At 54.0% G+C, this 19213-nt stretch overlaps 6 protein-coding genes across 6 annotated transcripts; 4 read left to right on the top strand and 2 right to left on the bottom strand.

Moving 5' to 3' along the window:
- The first annotated feature begins 338 nt into the window (after nucleotides 1–338).
- BU25DRAFT_101345 (adenine nucleotide alpha hydrolases-like protein) lies at nucleotides 339–2730 on the top strand. The gene is made up of 4 exons (XM_033700250.1): nucleotides 339–1426; nucleotides 1483–2264; nucleotides 2322–2383; nucleotides 2430–2730. Exons 1-4 carry the CDS (start codon nucleotides 601–603, stop codon nucleotides 2596–2598), a joined length of 1839 nt encoding a protein of 612 aa, XP_033560296.1. The 5' UTR covers nucleotides 339–600; the 3' UTR covers nucleotides 2599–2730.
- A 536-nt stretch (nucleotides 2731–3266) lies between these two features.
- Nucleotides 3267–5916, top strand: BU25DRAFT_411937 (uncharacterized protein). The gene has a single exon (XM_033706674.1). The coding sequence runs from the start codon at nucleotides 3559–3561 to the stop codon at nucleotides 5785–5787; it is 2229 nt and encodes a 742-aa protein (XP_033560295.1). The 5' UTR covers nucleotides 3267–3558; the 3' UTR covers nucleotides 5788–5916.
- Nucleotides 5917–6712: 796 nt separating this feature from the next.
- BU25DRAFT_449455 (SEC1 family transport protein-like protein SLY1) lies at nucleotides 6713–9294 on the bottom strand. The gene is made up of 6 exons (XM_033709641.1): nucleotides 9067–9294; nucleotides 8833–9014; nucleotides 8733–8780; nucleotides 8181–8685; nucleotides 8085–8131; nucleotides 6713–8033 (listed from the first exon to the last, which is right to left on the bottom strand). Exons 1-6 carry the CDS (start codon nucleotides 9095–9097, stop codon nucleotides 6810–6812), a joined length of 2037 nt encoding a protein of 678 aa, XP_033560294.1. The 5' UTR covers nucleotides 9098–9294; the 3' UTR covers nucleotides 6713–6809.
- An 879-nt stretch (nucleotides 9295–10173) lies between these two features.
- Nucleotides 10174–13546, top strand: BU25DRAFT_432295 (uncharacterized protein; the record flags this gene model as incomplete). Its single annotated transcript, XM_033708715.1, has 3 exons — nucleotides 10174–10972; nucleotides 11025–12656; nucleotides 12687–13546. The coding sequence occupies 3 exons, from the start codon at nucleotides 10174–10176 to the stop codon at nucleotides 13544–13546; spliced, it is 3291 nt and encodes a 1096-aa protein (XP_033560293.1).
- Nucleotides 13547–14510: 964 nt separating this feature from the next.
- BU25DRAFT_344187 (uncharacterized protein) lies at nucleotides 14511–16631 on the top strand (the record flags this gene model as incomplete). The annotated part of the gene is made up of 2 exons (XM_033702990.1): nucleotides 14511–15154; nucleotides 15212–16631. The coding sequence occupies 2 exons, from the start codon at nucleotides 14511–14513 to the stop codon at nucleotides 16629–16631; spliced, it is 2064 nt and encodes a 687-aa protein (XP_033560292.1).
- A 1440-nt stretch (nucleotides 16632–18071) lies between these two features.
- BU25DRAFT_472294 (uncharacterized protein) lies at nucleotides 18072–18890 on the bottom strand (the record flags this gene model as incomplete). The annotated part of the gene is made up of 1 exon (XM_033710845.1): nucleotides 18072–18890. A coding segment is annotated over one exon (486 nt), but the record flags the coding sequence as incomplete, so codon positions are not given.
- Between the last annotated feature and the right edge of the window lie 323 nt (nucleotides 18891–19213).

Genomic DNA, 19213 nt, shown 5'->3' with positions numbered 1-19213 from the left:
GATTTCTACATGAATTCCAGCTGCGAACGTCATTCGCCAAGAAACGAGGCTGGGCATGAGGGGGTCTGTCTCCATCAAACCAAACCTAGACCTACCCACAAGACATCGTGTCGTGCTTACTGTTCCTGCAGTTCCCTTCGTCTTCCGGCTGTTCTTCTTCTCTCCTTCCACATGTCGTCCGCCTCCATCAATCTTCTTGGGAACAATCTCTTCTCAGACAGCGGTTAGAGTTGGCACATTGGACACGGTTCGGCCCGCCATCACATCAGCTCAGCTACGATCTGATCTTTGGAATTACTACCCCACCCATATTGATCCCCAGCCACTCATCACGCGCTCACTCCACACAACGAGCTCCAGACCCGCCTGTCAGAGTGAGGGGTGCATGGGAGCTTCAGACCCTTACCGCGACAGCTCCCTCACACCCGTGACGCCATTGCGACCTGACCAATTGTGATATTCGGTCAACAGTGTCACTATACCCCACAAACACGCCGTGTTTTTGCTACACCACGGTCGCGCACGTACACCGCCAGTTGAAACGACCATCGCTGCCCAACCTCGATACCCCATTCAACACCACCGCTTCGCATCGCCACCATGTCGTCGCTCACAGCTGCCATAGACCAGGAGATGAAGGAGCATCGCGATGCTAGGAAGAACAGTGGAGGTGGTCGCGCTGAGAGTCCTCTGCCTGGAGGCCGTCACCAGAGCCCAACTCCCCGCCACCTCAATATAGACGACGGCCGTGTGCGCAGTACAAGTCGCGGTAGCACTGGTATACCGTTCGCCATGCCAAAAAGCGCGCCTTCCCCGCCTCGTGGCAGCAGGATGTCAGATGCCGCCCCGTACCAATTCAACTCGATTGCGAGCGTATCGCAAGGCGGAAAGAAGGACCTAAAGCCTCGAGCCATGTCCTCTGTGTACGGCACCTCGCCAGGCTTCATTGGCCCAGGCAACCCTAGGGATCGACACAATTCTATGAGTGGCGCCTACAACAGATCAAAGTCTGGATCACCAGCACCTGGTCGTTCTGCATCTCCACGAACACGCGGACCAGTCATCTCTACCTCCGAAGCAATGCGCAAAATGTCCGAATCCGCCATGACCGACTCTGACGGCGAATTCACAGCGCCACCAAGGCGGAAAGCTTCGGATCCCTCCAAGGGAACCACATCCGCGCCAGGCGGCGGCGTTCGACTGACTACCGATGACGACGGCGACGAAGGTGGTGAAGACAGCGCTGCTGTAGAAAGCAGCGACAACGATTCTGAATCGAGTTCAGATTGGGACGACGGCTGGGCTACAGGCTCGAGCAACAAGACTAGAGGGCGAAGAAGATCGAGAACAGAATCTGGTGGTACAGACCGGATGGGCAGAGAGATTGTCACAGCGCAGAGTCTGTTCAAGACTGCGAAGGAAGAAGGTGAGTCACCACAGATCTACAGCTGCCCAACTATACGGACACTAATGTCCTAACAGGACGAGACCTTACGGCCTCCTTCATGACCCGAGAAGAGAGGCAAGAGAAGCTGCGAAAGCTGAACGGACCGATCATCAACGTCGAAGGACCTGACGGCGAGAAGGCCATGGTGCGTCGTAAGTCTACGGACGTACACCCACACACCAGCTTCGACCAGGACCACTCCAGAATATCTTCACCCATCAGCTCTGATGCCGAAGATCACATGGCTGAACTTAGATCGGCACAGCAGCTGGCGTTGCAGATCACTCCTATTCAGTCCAGCCCCGAGGCTCACCGATGCGTTCGCCAAATCGTTCGTGGAGACTACAGCCAATTTGCGCAGGAAGCGGACAATGGTTTGAGGCGGCAACGTGTATATCTGGTTTCGACGGATCTCAGTGACGAAGCAGCATACGCTCTCGAATGGACAATTGGCACCGTTTTGCGCGATGGTGACACACTTCTGGCTGTCTATGCTGTCGACGAAGAAGTTGGTGTCGCGACAGATGCTCTGGGCGCACCGATCGCTCAAGGCACAACCGGACTTCAAGAGGGGACTCACCTTAAGAGGACGTTGTCAGGTCATGATGGCATACCTCAGAAGACTGCTTTGTCGAGCACCATTGCAGCAGCTGAAGCCGATGTCAGCAAGATGGGCAAAGCAGAGAAGGATCGCTATCAGGCTTGCGTAGAGGTGTCCGACAGATGCGTCAAACTGCTAAGGAAGACACGCTTGCAAGCCCGAGTTGTAGTCGAAGTGTTCCACTGCAAGAGCCCGAAGCACATGATCACGGAAGTTGTAAGTCGCCTGGAACCTCACTGGCACCTCAACTGGTCACTGACAGGCATTTGACAGATTGACATGCTTGAACCAACTCTAGTCATCCTGGGATCTAGAGGCCGCAACGCCCTCAAAGGGTAAGTAAGCAGCCCCGATAGTGTACGCATGAACTGATTGTGGCAGTGTTTTGCTTGGCTCGTTCAGTAACTATCTCGTTACCAAATCTTCGGTGCCGGTCATGGTTGCGAGGAAACGCCTGCGAAAGCACAGCAAATACAAGCGACAAAACCTGAGGATGTCCAACGTGCTTACTGGTCCTGGCGATAAGCTCGCAAACGCCAAGATAGACTGAGGCGTTTGAATGAAGATTTGTCAGTCTGTTTCGGTACTCACGGGGAGGGATGCCTTATTGAGCAGTGTTTTTCAGGCTGTGCGAAACCTGCACAGTTTGGCAAGCACGGCACTATGTACTTGGCTTAGCAGGGAGTTTGGAAACTCATGTTTGCGCATATGAATCTCTTCTCTTTTCGAGGTCGGGGTGTTGCTACCAGGGTGTTGGTCTAAATATACACTGATCTCCAGAGCCGGACGGGATCTGCCTCAAACGCATTACGATTCAGACCTCAACGTCCAACTTTCGCTGCTGACACAACGCGACAGCTCCAGGTCGTTCCTGACATTTGGCCAACTCAAACGTTCTTCCCGACATTACGTCATTGTTGTTGGTACGAAATGAAAGGGAGGTTGCAGACAACATTTGCTTTTCCCTTCTCGAAATTCTAGCGTGCCTCAGCCTTGCAAAAGAATATACATGTTTCACTCCAATTCCTTTTGCATCCGCACGTCGTGACATCGGCAGCTCCTGCCGCCAGTCGCCCAAGATCCTCCAATCACCCTAAGATGCTGTGGTAGAGACGTCCCGTAATTCAAATGTGGTTCCAAGATTCCGGTTCGCTACCCTCCACATCTTACCCTCTCACATCGTCCATCCCGCTAGCGCGCTTCCTCCAACGCCTCACACTGCGTGCCTCACACTGCATCCCCGCACAGATGCCGCGTGAGGGGCCCGTTTGTGGCGGCCCGCAAACATCGATCATGCAGCGCGTCTGGGCACCGTATGATCGTGAACGGGCCAGGCTTAGGCAACCTAGAGAGCCTGGATGATGCCTGAAGTGTAGCTGCGGGTGCATAAAGCGATGTGCTGGGCGATGATGAGGGGGCAGGGGTGCGGGAGAGGGGTATCAAAAGGTATGCCTGCCTCGGTGGATAGATTCTGGGACATCTAACAAGACCGTTGTTGATAGCCTTCCACATGGATTACACTACGACACCGGTTCCATACTTACCTCGGCTCGGCCACCTCGCGTTTCTGGATCTTGAGGTGGAAGAGCTGGACACCTCGAGTTTGCAAGCAAGGCTCATTCAATCACCAACACGAGAGTTCCTTCTCTCGAGACGAAGAATATGGGATACAGCAACCAGAGATGAGATCGATGCAGACACGCTACTGGCGGACCTCGGTCATCTGGCCCCGTCGGTGGCTAAGGACTTCATTTCCAAGGAACATACCGAGGCCAGCTTCGCGTTCCGATTGATCAACGATGTCGACTACCATGGTGAGGAGGAGGGATATATAGCTATGAGCTATTGCTGGAAGAAAATGAACCGGGACACACCAAGGAAAGTTGTCGAAGACTTACCGTTCGCCTGGACTAGAGAGGTTGAACAATTTCCCCTGCCGACTAGTGGGACTCTGTTCCAAGCCGTGCTCAAGGAGAAAAGTGCAAGAGAAGGGCTGTGGTTCGATCAAGTTTGCATCAACCAAGACGATGAGGCAGAGAGAGCCACCATCATTGGTGCGATTGACGCAATCTACAAGAATGCGAGAACTGTAGTCGTGGCTTTGGACGATATCGTGGCTACACCAGAAGAAGAACAGTTCCTTCGAAGCTACTTGGATCAGTACAGCTACTCCGACTTGGCTATCGACCAGCAACCTAATGCGCACCAAAATCCACCTTTCATGTACCAACATCCAGCATTTGTTTCTTTCTTCGAGCGCTTCATTCAGTCAGAGTATTTTGAGCGGGCCTGGTGCGCGCATGAGATAAGGCTGGGACAGCAGCACGTCTTTCTCTTGCGTTGTTCGTCTCAGTACGTCGATGAGGTTCAGACTGTGATACGGTTTACAACATATTTTCTGCTTCATATGCTGGTTCTGGCGAGCGAGCTTCTCACATCTACGCCTGCACAACAGACGAGGATACGGACATTACAAGACCTTCTCATCGGACACAGCAGCACTCAGGGGAAAAAAGATCTTGCAGTTCGAAGACCTGATACTCCGCAGACACTAAACTTCGAGCCTGCCGCTTTTGTACCGAAAATGGTGGATACGTTCCAAATGAAAGCAGGTGGCAATCCACGATTACCAGAATATCTGAGAAGACTGGATGCCAATCGAGACAAGACTTGCATCGCTCTGAGCACCTCCAAGCTTCCCATAACTCTGGCACCCTCCAACCCATATCAACGGCCAAATATTGAAGACGAGTGCCTTCGATCACTATTGCTCGTCGGGCTTGCTGCTCGAGACCCTGTCTGTCTTTGCACGACAGGCACACCACTGCAACTACACGACGGCTCAGTATCCTGGCTCTCGAGACCTACATCACTAGACACGCATTCCAATCGTTCAATACCCCGGCGGTTTCCGCCAAGTTCAAATCCAATACGACAGTCTTCCGACGGCAGAGCAGAGTACGCTCAGCTCAATCTTATCTTCCTCGACCTTCCACATCGCTCGAATCCGAATCCGCTTTTTCCAACTCACATCGCACGAGCACGATTGTTCATCCATCTTTGCATACAATTCCGCATTCCCGGTCCGGGCATGTGGGGCTTCTGGCAAGGCCCCGACCACCAGCGCGCTGCATCAATGTGCAACGCCTTCATCCAAACCCTCGGCTGTATCTTCAACTGCGGCCCGCAATGGCTTCTGGAGCTCACCACCAGTCACAACTTCTCTCACATATCTACACTCGAACCTCACACTATCGACATGCTGCTCAACCCCCACCTCATCATCCAAAACTACATCCTCCTCCCTGAAGGCCAATCCGCACTATCCTCCCTCCTCGCCTGCATCTCAAGCATCCTCATATCCGGCATCCCGTGGGCAAGCGGCGCAACAGAACGCACTCACGGCCCGCTCATCGTATCCGCACCCACACCATCCTATCTATCCATCGACCCCACCTGCGGCAGCAAAGCAATCATCTTCGCCCCCTTCGTGCACAGCAAGACGCTGCTCATTGCCATTCCGGACGCGGTCAAGGCAGCGGAGTACGATGGCTTGGCCAGAGCGTGGGTGCTCACGAGTATGAACCCGTTTACCGGCAGTCCAAAACAGAGTGTGAGTTGGACGCTGCAGAGTAAGGGTGTGGTTTTTGGAGACGGGAATTTTAAGGCGGGGTTGGCAAGATGTGGGGAGGTGAGGTGTCATCGGGTTTACGGGCCGAGTGGGCAGATGAGTGCGTGATTATGGGTTCGGGATGAGTGATGCGAGGTGGTTGTCGTTTGGTGTGAACAAACGTATGAGGTATGGGTTTTTGTGATGATGAGGCTTGGAAATAGGCAGACTGTGATCTTGTTACGATAGCGAAGTGTACATAGGCAGATTGAACATGATAGTCTATAGCCATCATCTGCGATCATCACCTTTCGTCCAAAACCCATGTTCTGGATACCGCTCTTCGCTCAACCTGGCTTGCGCTGTCAACATTGCTCGAAAAAAGGTACATGCGCCCCATCGACCGTGTGCTCACGGTGCTGATTACTTTGAAGCCACAACTGCCCCAAGACTGACCTGCACATACTCTTCTTTGCTTGTTCCACCTGCACGCTACCCAACGACACTCGCCCAACCCACGTTGCACCCTTGATCCTGCCGCAAGAACGCAGGTTTCACATCATCGTTGACACCCCTTCCTCACCACACTTCCTCATCCCACTTCCTAAGATAGCTGCTTGATCGCCATCCCAAAATAGTCTTGTGCCTAGGCCGACAAGATGTGCGAGCACGGTCGATCCAGACCTCAGCAACGTGGTGAGTGTTTCAGATCCTTTTGTGAAGATGCTTTTTGCTTCGACGATACAATGCGATGCGGTGCCATGTTGCCGGTGTATCCGATTGAATATCGGGCCGCCATGTGGGTCGGAGGATTGCGGCGTCGAAGGTTGCCATTCATGTCAGGCCATGTGGTTTGTACGATGCTCTCGATCATGCGTGTTTCGGTCCTATTGTTCCAGTGTCCTGGTGAGATGCAGTGGAGATTGCCGTTAGTTGCCCGTGTGTGGTGGAGTCGTACAGATCGTGTTTGCTTTTTCTGACTGTAGGTTATCGCGGGCGGGAAAACGGAAAATGAGAAGACTGTCAGCAACGGCGCAAATGTCACTGGTGGAACATAGTATCGTTCGACACTTGCAATCTCGATATCTGCGCTCAACCTATGCTTTCCACTTCTCCCATCGCGCGTGCAAGACTCCCTTCTGAGTATGCTCTTACGAGCTTTCCGCCCCCAATTTCGCCAAATCCTTAGTAACAAACTCCGTCGCACTATACAACGCCGTACTCCCATACACAATCCTCCTCTTCTGCCCCGGTCCCTGCGTACTGGTGCTCGTCCGCTTAGCCCACTCCTGCAGATTGCCATACTCATCCATACTACCACCGCCCACTGTGAACACAATGGCTTCACTAAAGCCTTGCCTGCGCTGCCCGAATGTAGCTTCGATGCCGCGACCAACAGTGTTCGGCTGGTTGCGGGATGCGCTTGCGGGAGGCAGGGTGCCACGGGCGTTGGCGGAGCGTGGGTCGAAGTAGAGGTATGATTCGGTCTTGCTGATGGCGGAGGATGAGGCGTTTTGTGGGTCCATGAGTGACTCAGTGATTTTGGTGAGTGTGAGGTCGGTGTTGGTGGGCAGGAAGTTTTTGATGCCGCTCAGTACGCCTTCGAAGTTTGCACCCAGACCAGCTTCTTTGAAGCGGTCTGTGACACGCGATGAGAGGCTGGAGAAGCCGCCGAATAGGTGTGAGGTGCTTTGCGCGGGCTGCGCGGGCGCGGAGGTGATCATTGTCATGCGTGTGAGTTGGCGAACGGATTTGACGTATTTGACGGATGTGGTGTCGGCACCTGCGGCCTCGAGGGCTTGCGTGAAGGAGTCGAAGTCGCCGCGAGACAACTCGGTTTCGGTAGTTAGGTACCACTGGAGGAACAGTCGAAGTTTGTCTAGTGGCTCGTTGCCCTTGTCGTTGTCCTTGATGATGTCTAAGATCTGTCCTTTTGTTTGCTTCGATAGCTCTTCTTCAAGCTGGAAGTAGAAGTCCATCTTTCGGTTCTTGATGCCCTCCATGACAGCCTCAAGGATATTCATATGCATCTCGATTGTGGCCTTTCTATCTCGCAGCTCAGGAAGCAAAGCCATGGCACCCTTCAAATGTGCTGCGAACTGGTTTGACTCTCCGTTCAGATCGTCAAGGGATGAAGCGCCAGTCTTCTTTGTGACGTTGTCTGCATCTTGCTGGTATTTGTTCCATTCGTTCGTTACGTCTTCGGCAACGTTGGGGAACGGCAGCGACGCGTTCCTTGCCCAAAAGTAGTCGGACGCTGTGAGATCGTGTGATTGCTTCTTGACCCCTCTCTCGGGGTGGTCTTTGTCGACAGGGACTGAAATGCTGATTTTGTTCAAGTGGAAGTCGAGTACATCGTAGACTAGACTTTGGTACTATAGGTACGTCAGTAACTATATGGGATCCGGTATTGCTTAACAACTTACGATCCACGAGTGGCTGAACATGGGCACCAGATCTACGTTTCGGTCGACTGTTGCTGGGTTAGTATTTCCTCATGCAAATCGAAGACTCAGACGCACCAATAACCATCACCGGCCGTGATGTAACTGCCGAAGACTTGTGATCTGAGAAGAGGTTTGTTTTCGAGTTCAGAATATGATCTCGCAGCTTTCGGTCAAGCTTGGCACAGATGTCCTCTGCCGCACCTCCCTTGGGGCAGCGGATGATAGGGACGACTCCCATAGTGACAACGACCGAGAACAGTCCGGATACAATTCGGTCCACGATGTTGTCAAGCTCCTGGTCTGATGTCTGCCCACTGTTCAAGGTGTGGTACGCCCCCTTCATGTTCAGGTGGAACAGGTCTGGCTCTGAGACAACGAAGTTCAGATACTGGTCGTAGACTTGTGCCAGATGCTCCGCAGTGTTTGTCTGCACTACTTGGGCACCAAAGTCTTCGAGAAGCGGTCGAGGTATGCTGGAGAGGAAGTTCAGGTATGCGGGGCTGTAGAGGCCACGAGATAGATCGGAGGTAATAGTCTGGAGGTTCTGTGCTGTTGGCTCGACGAGGTATATGACTGGGACCTGCTCACGTTTAGCATGCTGTAGCTTGGTGGAGGCATTGCACATACATCAGGGATCATATGGCGCGTTGTTCCAATGTTGAGATGTATTGTGACCTAGTATCGTGCTCAGCATAACTCTCTGTAGGTCCATTGAATGCGCCAATACCCCAGAAGCTCGCAGATCGTTCACTCGCAGGACTGAGCTTATGACGTCCCTCCCCATCTCGTCGAAGACCAACACCTTCCATATTGCGCTGCCGGTCGCGGTCTCGGATACTTCATTTGCATCATTCTGGGCGTCTACATCTGTGATCGGCGCGTTGAGGTTCAGAATTCGCTTTATGCTGGCTAGAACGTCAAATGTTAGCCTCAGTGCGCTGCATGTAGGGGCATCTCTTACCTATTTGCTTGTCCCGCAATGTGACGGCCATTGTAACGTTGTCTCCTGGCTCCCGCCGTTCAGAGCGCTATCTCATACGCTGGAAGGAACAGTAAATGCCAGTGGAGTACACGGTGAGGCCAGCGCTGCTATAGCAAGAAGACACAGTAGCTTGTCTGCCTGTTGGACACCTTCACCATGCTCCGGTGATGCTCGCGACCGCGGAACTTGCCCCGGCGTGGCCTAGCGCAGATTGGCCTTGGCAGCTGTCCGCCTGCGTAAAACGTCGACTCGCCCCTGCGCAGCCGCCCTTCCTCTTCAACTCACCCCATCCACCCCCAACACACCCACCTCTTCCGTTTGAACACTCGTGCAACTTCTCAGTGAACTTCTGCCCACTTAATAAGGGCTTCTGATTCTGAGCTAGATTCACTTTTCCAGTCCCCGCTTTGGAGGAAGTGTGTACTAAGGTTGGCAGCGGCGTTTGTCAGGAGGATTCGCGGTGGAAGGCAGAGTGACAATCAGCCTGGTTTCTGCTACTAATACAGCTCCTTCGACGATCCATCGAGTGTCGCATCAGGGAAGTTAAGTCAGGCCATTGCGCAAGGCAGAAGCAGTTTTTCAAACGCAGCAAGCGGCGAACCTGTGAGCAAAACGCAGCGCGTGTGTTGTGCAATTGCGTGCACAAACGTACGTCAAGTGACAACCTCCGCAGTGTCCTTTATCGCAATAATACGCGAGGCTAAGTGCCGTCCTGATAAAGCCAAAAGCTGCACATTCGTGGACTTGAGGGATCACAGCATCGCGGGCGACGGGACACGAGCGCTGCGCGTTTAAACCAGCATCCTTCTCGCTGTCGCAGCTTTCGCAGAGGGACCCGAGGCGCCTTGGGCACTGCAGACCCTCCGACTCAGCACGACACCCAAACTGGCAATATTACCGGCCATTCCAGACTTTCGAATTCCCTGAATCGGCGGCCTTGTTCACTCTTCGTGACACGCGCCATACCTGTTTGTGCTTAGTGCACTGCGTAAGTCCTGTTTGCCCAACTGAGACTTGTGGGCTCAGGCACCTTTCAGCCAATCAGAACTGTCCAGCTGAAAGCTGACACAAGTCGATCATTCAACCATGGCCTCCAGTCACGTGCCCAATGACCAAGTGCCTCTGCAGGGTCAGAGCATCTATACGGACCCGTCTTACTCCAACTTCTTTCCTAATAATGTCGAGCGCTATGGTACCCCATCCTGGGAAGCACAGCTGCACCAGAATGCTGCCTTGACATCCAACTCAACGAACCAAAACTGGCACGGTACATATCCTCAACAAGCCTTCAATTCGCACGGCCAAACATACGGAGGGCAAACGCAAGCTTTTCGGACAGCTTCGCCTTATCAGTATGGTCAGTTCAACCAACATGGCTCAGCGGGCACCTTTGGCCATGCTGCTCCCGTGGACCCATCGCTAGCACTCAATCCAAATGGGTTACGTCAACAACAACAACAACAACAACAACAACAACAACAACAACAATCGCCCTACCAGATGCCTGTGCGAATTGCTACACCTTCAAGTCAGTCTGGCACGGTCACCCCGCAAGCACTGCAACAGAACATATCGACACTTCAGAATGCGCGTGCTTCTGCATCTCCCTTTCAGGTAAGTCCCTGTGAATTGTCATTTGAAAAATTTCAACATCTGACATCACCGCAGGTACCAAAGAGCACTACCGAACAATTCGCTCAGCAGGCGACGCCATCAGCGTTTGCTAGACCAGTTCGCAATCCAGTGTACGAGATTCCCAAAGGCAAGAAGTCAGGCGGGTTATATGTTCTTGATACAGCTGCTCTGGCGAAAGCCACAAATTCAACTGCTTTGAACAAACTTGTGACACTCGGATCCGATCCGATCCAGCTAGCTACCAATCGAAGTAAGAAACCACCTTGCCAATCCCCTCTTGAACCACCCTAACATATGCATAGCTGCACTGCCATTATACACGGCTCGACAATCTATCAAGGAGCTGAAAAAGGCTGGAGCTGACAACAAGAAGCTTCTCGCTAAGCTTTCATCATCCAAGTCATCGCTCTCGAGAGCAATCAAGTTCAGCAAGAACAATGGCGGCAGTCCAGGTAGCTTGAAGCGGGAAGTCAGCGACAGCGAGAGCTACACCGAGTCCTCGGACGATGACAGTGAATACAGCGACTCTGACGACGAAGAAGAGTCACCACTTCCTGCAACCAGGCCTGATGACGATCCCCACCAAGCTGTCTGCTACGACGTCATCAAAGCATCCTGGTTCCCGCGCAGATTTGCTTTGAATTCAGCAAAGATCAAGACTAGCATGCGCGACCTTTGGGATGTGCTGAACACCATCCAGAAACGCTGGCGGGCTGATAGTAAGGCGGTTGCCGAAGCGGAGGAAGCGAAGAAGATTGGCGAGCTGCCCACACTGAAGAGTCGAGTCACAAGCCAACGGGACTTGCTGCAATCTGCTCTGAAAGCTGCGCTCGATCATGCACATCCCGATGTTTTGTATCATTTGGGGCAAGTGAAGCCATTTTTGTATCTCTGTTATCAATTCTTGGCGAACCGTTTCAAAGCTAAGGATTTTGACGGGCCACTACCCGCGGCCATCTATGAGATTCTGGCGCGATGTGGTACTCTCACCACAGAGCTCGTCGAAGAGACTAAAGTCTCCAAAGCATTGGTTTCTATGAAGAAACAGGCGAATGACAAGAACAAAGCTTTTATACAACAAATCGTTGAAGCCGCAGCCGCGGGGTCTAAGAAGGCAAAAGCAAACTTCCCGCCTGCAACTGAGGCAGCAGATGCCAAGGGCGCAAAGCGACCTGCATCAGAGCCAGCCGTGCGCGCCGCAGGTGAAAGTCTTTCAGTGAAGAAGGTCAAGCCGGCCGAGACCTCTACCACGGCAGTCAAGAAGGAACCTGTTTCAGGATCAACAAAGCCTGCAGCGATGTCTGCAAATGCTTCTGCGCTCAAGCGACCCGGCGAGAAGCCTATAGGTGCACCTGCACCTGTCAGGGCCCGTGTCAACCCGGTTACGAACAAGCCATCAAGCATATTCGCTTCTCTCAATGCTGCCAGCAAGAAGCCGGCAACAACTGCTACCGCTCCGATGGCCACAAAACCGACTGCTCAGTCTAAGGCCACAGCAACGACAGCCAAAGACAAGAAGCCTGCAACAGCAGCGCCCAAGCCATCGGCCTTTTCCTTTGCATCAACAATGGCGGCACTCACAAAGCCTAAGGAGCCGGAGGCGGCGCCTACCAAAACGGAGAAGGACGTTCCTAATGAAACCCCTGAGCAGAAAGCGAAGCGTCTCAGGAAAGAGTCCAGGCGTCATCTGCGCGTTACTTTCCGCCCAGACGCTTCTCTGGTAGCAATCAAATACTTCAGCCACGACCCCGAAGAGGAGCTTGGACATGACGAGAACTTCACGCGCGATGCAGGCGATCTCGGAGGCGAGGGTCACATGTTCAAACAACACAAGGAACTCGACGAGGATGACGATGACGAAGACGACGAGACCGAATATCGACCCTGGACGGAGCCATCTCAGGTCGACTTCAGCGTCGTCGATCCTGAGGAGCGTAAACGTAACTACATACCATTTGGTGGAGGTGAAAACGTACCAACTTGTCCCGAGAAAGAGATGAACTTGCGACGCGAGAACGACATACTCATGGTGTTTTACACCAGCCCTGCTGACATTCCGCCTTCACCTCATGAGCCTCCGGAGCAGAATGAGGACAGCACGGCAGCCGTGACAATGTTCGGCACTCCTCCTGATAGGTGTTTGGAAAGGGCACCGAAGGCAGCGGCACCTGCATCCACTCCTGCTGTCGATCTCATGGGCCTTGAGAGCATCATCGCCCAATTTGCCAGCCAGAATCAACCCACTGCGGCTGCAACCGCACCAACGCAAACAACATACGCTCCGCCCGCACCAGCTGCTGCCCCTGTAGACCTTGCAAGCCTACTCAGTTCCATTCAGCAACAGCAACCCCCTGCGATGCCCACTCAAACTGCAGCACCAGTTCCAGCACAGTTCCCAGCTCTCCCGCCTGGTATGCCGCCTCCACCGCCTGGCACGCCACCATTCGACATGGCCGCCTTCATGGCTGCCATGGCGGCACAGGCTGGACCTGGTGGCTTGCCGCCAATGCCTCCCGGGTTGCCTCCTGCGAACTTTCCTGCAGCACCATTCGCATTCCCACCGCAACCACCACAACCACCACAACCAGATGCTGCAGCATATCAGCCACAACCCCAAGATCAGTACTATCAGCAAGACTACCAGCAGTCCAACGGTGGAACGAAGCGGCCGCGGGACGATGGAAGCAACAACGACCGAGGCGGCCAAGGCAAGAAGCACAAGGGAGGGGGAAAGCCTCACAAAGTTCTTGCGTGCAAGTTCTTCCAGAAAGGTACCTGCAACAAGGGCGACAACTGCACGTACATCCACGACCTCAACATGTAGATACGGGTGGTCGAGCTCTCCTCGCCACCGTCACCACGACACACGCGCTACAACGACGCATTATTCTTCTGCACCAAGACTCTTTCGAGCCAGTGGTGCTGTCCACATGTGTGGGCTTTGTATTATACCCCATTTGGTTTTGGCTTTTATCATCAGCATAGACGCATCATGGCGACTGGTTTGTCTGCAACGGACGGTATTGATGCATTTGCGGCGTTTATCATCCAGCATCTACGCGGAGTAGCCCACCCAGGGAACAGAGGCATTAGCACAGCTCCAGATACACATGATCTGAGAAGCGACATAGCATATTGTAATCTATACATCTCCATCATACACTTAAGAACTCGTTCACGTGACATGTGCTCTACTCACACCGAGCACCCGTAGTTCGAGTCACCCCAGGTCAGCGTGCGTCGAGATTATCAGCGAGACAGGGGTGTCACGTCGATAATCCTTGGATGCATTGTTGAGCTGGCGCAATGCAGAGCAATCGCAGCGCCAAGCAGAGCAAGCTGCAGGACCGTTCGCCCGTCGACAACCTTACCTGGTCCAATTGCATCCTGCAGCAGTGTTTCTTGCCATGTAGCGCCCAGGCGGCTGTACTTCCAGGGTTGTTGTGGTTCGCGTCTGAAGTCGAGCCAGATCCGGGACGAGGCGTCCGGCCTTGGCGGTATGTGCCGTCATATTTTCCGCAAGGCATCAGACATCACGTCAAGTTCAACGCAGCGACATTTGCAGTCTTGACACGTCCCTTTACTGTCACTCCATCACGACTGCACCCCACGCAGTCTCTGGATCTGCCCCGCCCGCCCGTTTACCCACTTGGCCTAACCTTCCCGAGCCTTACCCGCACGAGGAACCGCCCTTCGACGTTCACGAGCCGGCCGATTGCATCCCACACCACGCCCTCACTCCCCGCCACACCGCTTCCCGCCACACCACTCCTCCCCTGCAAGCAAACATGGCGCCCGCACGGAAAAGGACGAACAACATTGCACGCCGCAGGCGGCTCGACGACGAGGACGAGAGCAAGTCGGTGGCCACAGAGCTGGCGGACGACTCACAGAGCGACGTTTCGGTACCCAGCGATGTGGACGAGGACGCCGACGCCGACAACAGCGACCTGAGCGACGCAGACAGCGGCGTTGCGCCCACAGAAGCGAAGCCAAAGCGGAAAGCAAACGGGACTCGCAGTGCAAAAGCGGCCCCGGCTGTTAGCCACCGGCAGCCATCGCCGTGCATTGCCCGGTCCGATGCCGCCTTTACAGCGCTCGAGGACACGGAGGCCATGATGAGCGGACTGAGCATCACGGACGCAGCGAACGACGCTGAAGCGGTGGACCTGGAGACGGGGGAGACGGGGCCCACAGAACCAGCGCCCGCCGTTGGTCCGCCGTCTGGACGGCCAGAGACGCAGGGTGACCGCAGGCGGCGGGAGCACGAGGAGTACAAGAAGAAGCGCGACTCGGATCCAGCGTTTATCCCCAACCGAGGCGCCTTCTTCATGCACGACTCTCGCTCAGCGCCAGGCCAGAACGGGTTCAGACTGATCGGTGGGCGTGGTCGAGGGCGTGGAGGCATTGGCGGGCCATTTTCTCCAGCAAAGTACGTGCCGCATTCGCGGGCTTCTACACACACGCGACTTGCTAACAGCAGCTCCAGCATGAGACAACACGCCCCGGAGGCTACAGACTCGCCATGGCAGCACGACCTGCACGAGGCTGTCAACGCGCCTCACCAGCACCCACAACCCGCGCCACCCGGCAACGCCCCCGCACAACAAGCACCAAACGCACCACAGCAGACCCAAAGAGCGCCATTCGTGCCTGCCTCGAAACCGCCCCAGACTCGCAACTTCTCCACAACCGTGCACACGCACAACGCCGTCGTCCGGATCTTCCTTCCCGACATGAAAGCGCCCATCACCTTCCAGAACGTCCCCATCAAGTCGCACACACGCCTGCCGAACCACCGACCTCCTCTTCGCCGCGACAAGCCAGTCCGTATCTCATTGCCTCCATCGGCACCGCGATACATCTTCCCCACAGTAGAGCGATCATTCATCTTTATTCCACGCGCGCTTCGTCCCAACCAGCAGGGCTTCGGTCGCGGGCGAGGGCGGTTTGGTTCGATCGGTGGCGGAGGCTTCTCGAGCAGGCGCACAAGTGCGTACGGCGGTAGCGTATACTCACCAAGCGTGGCCCTTAGTAGACGGTCATCTATTGCTCGGGACAACATGGTATCGCCAGCTGGATCGATATTGTCTAGGAGCGGCAGCTTCATCGACCCGTCTCGGCCTGTTGTGCGACTGCCCCCTGGCGGTGTTAGGACGCCTACTGGGCCGGCTATCATCTCGCCCACCAACGGATCATACCCCCTGCCGCAGAAGCCAGCATTCCGCGAGAACTGGGCGCAAGGCCAGCTACCTATACATCAGCCGCGCCCCCAGAAGAACGTCAACGTTGCAGGCATTGAGTCGCCCGCCTCGATGAACTTCAACCCTCCTCAACAGCAAGAACAGCAGCCTTTCCACCAGCAGGTTCCGGCCCATATCAACGGTGCTGGGCCGTCAGGCGAACAGCCAGGCTTCTACCAGCATGCTCGCCAGCCATCGTTCCCAGGTCAGGTGTCTACAGGCACACCACTATCGAATATCCCAGAGCGTGCCATCTATGCACCTGCCTTCCAGCCATTCCAGCCCGGATACCCAGCCCAGCCATTCGTGCCACAAGGTTACTACTACCCACCCAACGGCCCTCAGCCACAACACATGGCACCTGGTGGCATGGCGCCGATGTTTGTCCCTGGCGCACAACAACCCTACGCCATGCCTGCGCCGGCGCCCGCCGTTGCACCTCCTCCGCCGGCCGCCGCAGGCCCACCCAATATGGTCGCGTACGAGCAGAACGGCATGACCTACTATGTCGACTCCCATCAGCTTCCGTATGCGCCTCCTGCGGGGGAATACGCACAGCCGAGCTATGCGGTACCGGGCATGGGCGGTATGATGACCCCTGGACCAGATGGCGCGTACTATTACCCGCAGCAGATGCCGCCTGCTGCTTTTTACCCCCAGCAGTAGAGCGACCTGGGAGCGAATGCAGGCAACTTAGTCTTATTGCCAGGCGGAGAATACCACTCAAAAATCGTAGATGGATGGATAAAGAGTCCAGGCTTGCAATCTGGTATTTCACTGGATGACTTCGCCGCCGGGCTTACAAGCGAGCAAATCGCGAATCTCTCGCTTTTGGATAACCGCTCACGGTGCCAACCTTCTTATTCCGAGCAGTAGGACGCTGAAACTTCCACCTCATCGTCTCTTCCGCCCACTCGCGTGCCAATGCATCTGCTACTACACGAGATGGACCCCCCGAAGCCGAGGGAAACTGCTCGTTTGCGCATCAACTCGACCGATAAACACGTCACCTCACTCTACGGACACAACACCGGTCACAAAACATCTCATGGTTAACCAAAACATCACTCCTAGCGACAAAACATGCATTGCCCTCTTGCCTTCTTTGGTCTTTCAATTTCTGCATGACGTTTGCGATACGTATGCGATGCGCGTCTTTTTGTACGACGTGCCTGTTGGGTATAAACGCATAATACTGTGGTTCTAATATACTTCTTTTGATTCCCCCTTCGTTTATATGGCATGCGTTTGCATGCGTGTAGTTGGATTGCGGCCTTCAATGATGAGACATGATTAGGTTTGGATGTGGTCAAACGAATGGAGATGGAAGGGAGGAGTGGGCGTTGCTTAGACGAACATATGCTATGCTTGCCATGAACAATCTTCGCTTTGGTTACTACGCTTGTGACACTAATGATCACCCATACGTCAAGTCAATCTCTTGCAATGTACTGCTGCTTTACAAGGCGCATCGATCCACACGACAGGAAGCTGTGACTACTTGCGTTCCAGTGCGCGGGGAGTTCAGTCTGCCGTGACTATCTGTGAGCTCGATATAAGGCCAGTCGCTTGGACTTGCCTGAACTGGGCAGCTTACTCCTCAGTGAGCAGGTACCCAATCGCTCGTACTTTCTGTCTTCGACCTTTTTGAGCACAAGGCAGCGGAAAGTGCGAATCTGCTCTGAGGCAGCGACTAGTACGAACTCCCAGGCCCTGCCAGAGACAAGATCGTCAACGTTCGCAGCAGTCTCGCTTACTAAGCTGTTCATGATCCGTGCCTTCCCGATACAGTCCGTGCCTTCCCGATACAGTCCGTGCCGTCCGAGGTTGTAAAACACCCGATCGTCCTGTCGCTGATACGCCAAAGCCAAACTACACCCGTCCATCCGGTAAGAACCAGATGGGGAAAGTAATCAAGGAATCTGGTCTGATGGGCACATGTGCTGTTGATATGCTTCGATCGATTGAAGTCCAGTGTTTGTGATCTGTCGGTCCGGTCGTCTTTGCACAGATGCCGCAGTTGCTTGCACACAGACCTGTATGCAAGGTTGGTCTGTGTCTTTCCTCAGCTTTTGATAATAAGAAAGATCCCAGCCTTCTATTCACGTCTTCTAGCTCCACGAGACCCAGCTCCAAGGTGGCATGGTTGATCTTCTAGCTAGTCTCGAACTCGGGGGGACTTCCCACAACAGGGAAAATAGGAAATCAAGCGTGGAATTGTCGCGGAACAGCAGATCCCAAAGGTGATAGATGGGAGTCTCAGCTTTCTAGAATTGAGAGAAGATCCTCAAAGAAGTCCCTGCAGACTTCTTCGACGTCATAGTTCCATGGTTTCAGGCGAGATATTGGAAAAGCTTGGACTGAACACCGAAATCCTGGCTAGAAACCTCCTCCTCCGGAGTTTGTTTTGGTTTCAAATACGAAAGCGCCCGTTACTGACTAGCAACGATGCGTTCTGCGGCGTTGAAAGTAGACCTGTTCCTTGGTAAAGACAAGCCTCCGGCGAGAAAGTAGGCCCTCCTGGAACGTCCCTCTTCGAGTAGACGATTTGCTTACAGCAATCGCATATCTTGCATTCGGCGCTAGGGTTATGAACTTTCCGTATACTGAAGCTGTGGCTGAAGGCAGTCGCGGTATTGTACTGGGCCCAGGTAGACCGCTTTCTGCACTATCCCCTGCTGCATCAATGATTGTGATGGAAGCGTTGGTATAGATCTGATCCATATTCTGGATAACTCCGGTTTTGGAAGCCAAATGTTGATCTATACAATGACGATCTGTCCAGAGGTATCTGAATCCCATCTGCTTCGTGCATTTCATGGCACTCTCAATGACCTCCTCGAGTTTCGATGCTAGACGTGTTCTGTACTCGGAAGCCGAGCCTGTGCTCCAGACGTAGCTCAGTGCTGCGAGCTTTGCAACCCGGAGGAAGTTCTTCGATTGTTCGACTACCACAGTCAATAACGACGAATCCAGCTAGAGTAAAAGGCTCTGGTATGGCGTATTCATCTCCATGGTTCACTTTTCAGTCCGCAAACCATTGCTTGAAGTCATCCCAATCATCAGAATTTAGAAGTGGCAGAATGCGGCGAGGGAGACCGGCGGCGGCTGATCTTCTCGCGGTATGGCTTCCCAAAGACGTAATGATCATACAAGGGCCCGACATAAGACATAGACAATTCCAAGCAAGGAGAAGGAAGTCCATCCTTCTTGAAGTCGTTCTAATCGAACCTATTGATCCCCAGAGA

Source organism: Macroventuria anomochaeta (assembly GCF_010093625.1).
Source record: "Macroventuria anomochaeta strain CBS 525.71 unplaced genomic scaffold BU25scaffold_22, whole genome shotgun sequence".
NCBI lineage: Eukaryota > Fungi > Ascomycota > Dothideomycetes > Pleosporales > Didymellaceae > Macroventuria > Macroventuria anomochaeta.
The sequence above is the reverse complement of the archived record's forward strand: the minus strand, read 5'-3'. Positions and strand labels throughout refer to the sequence as shown.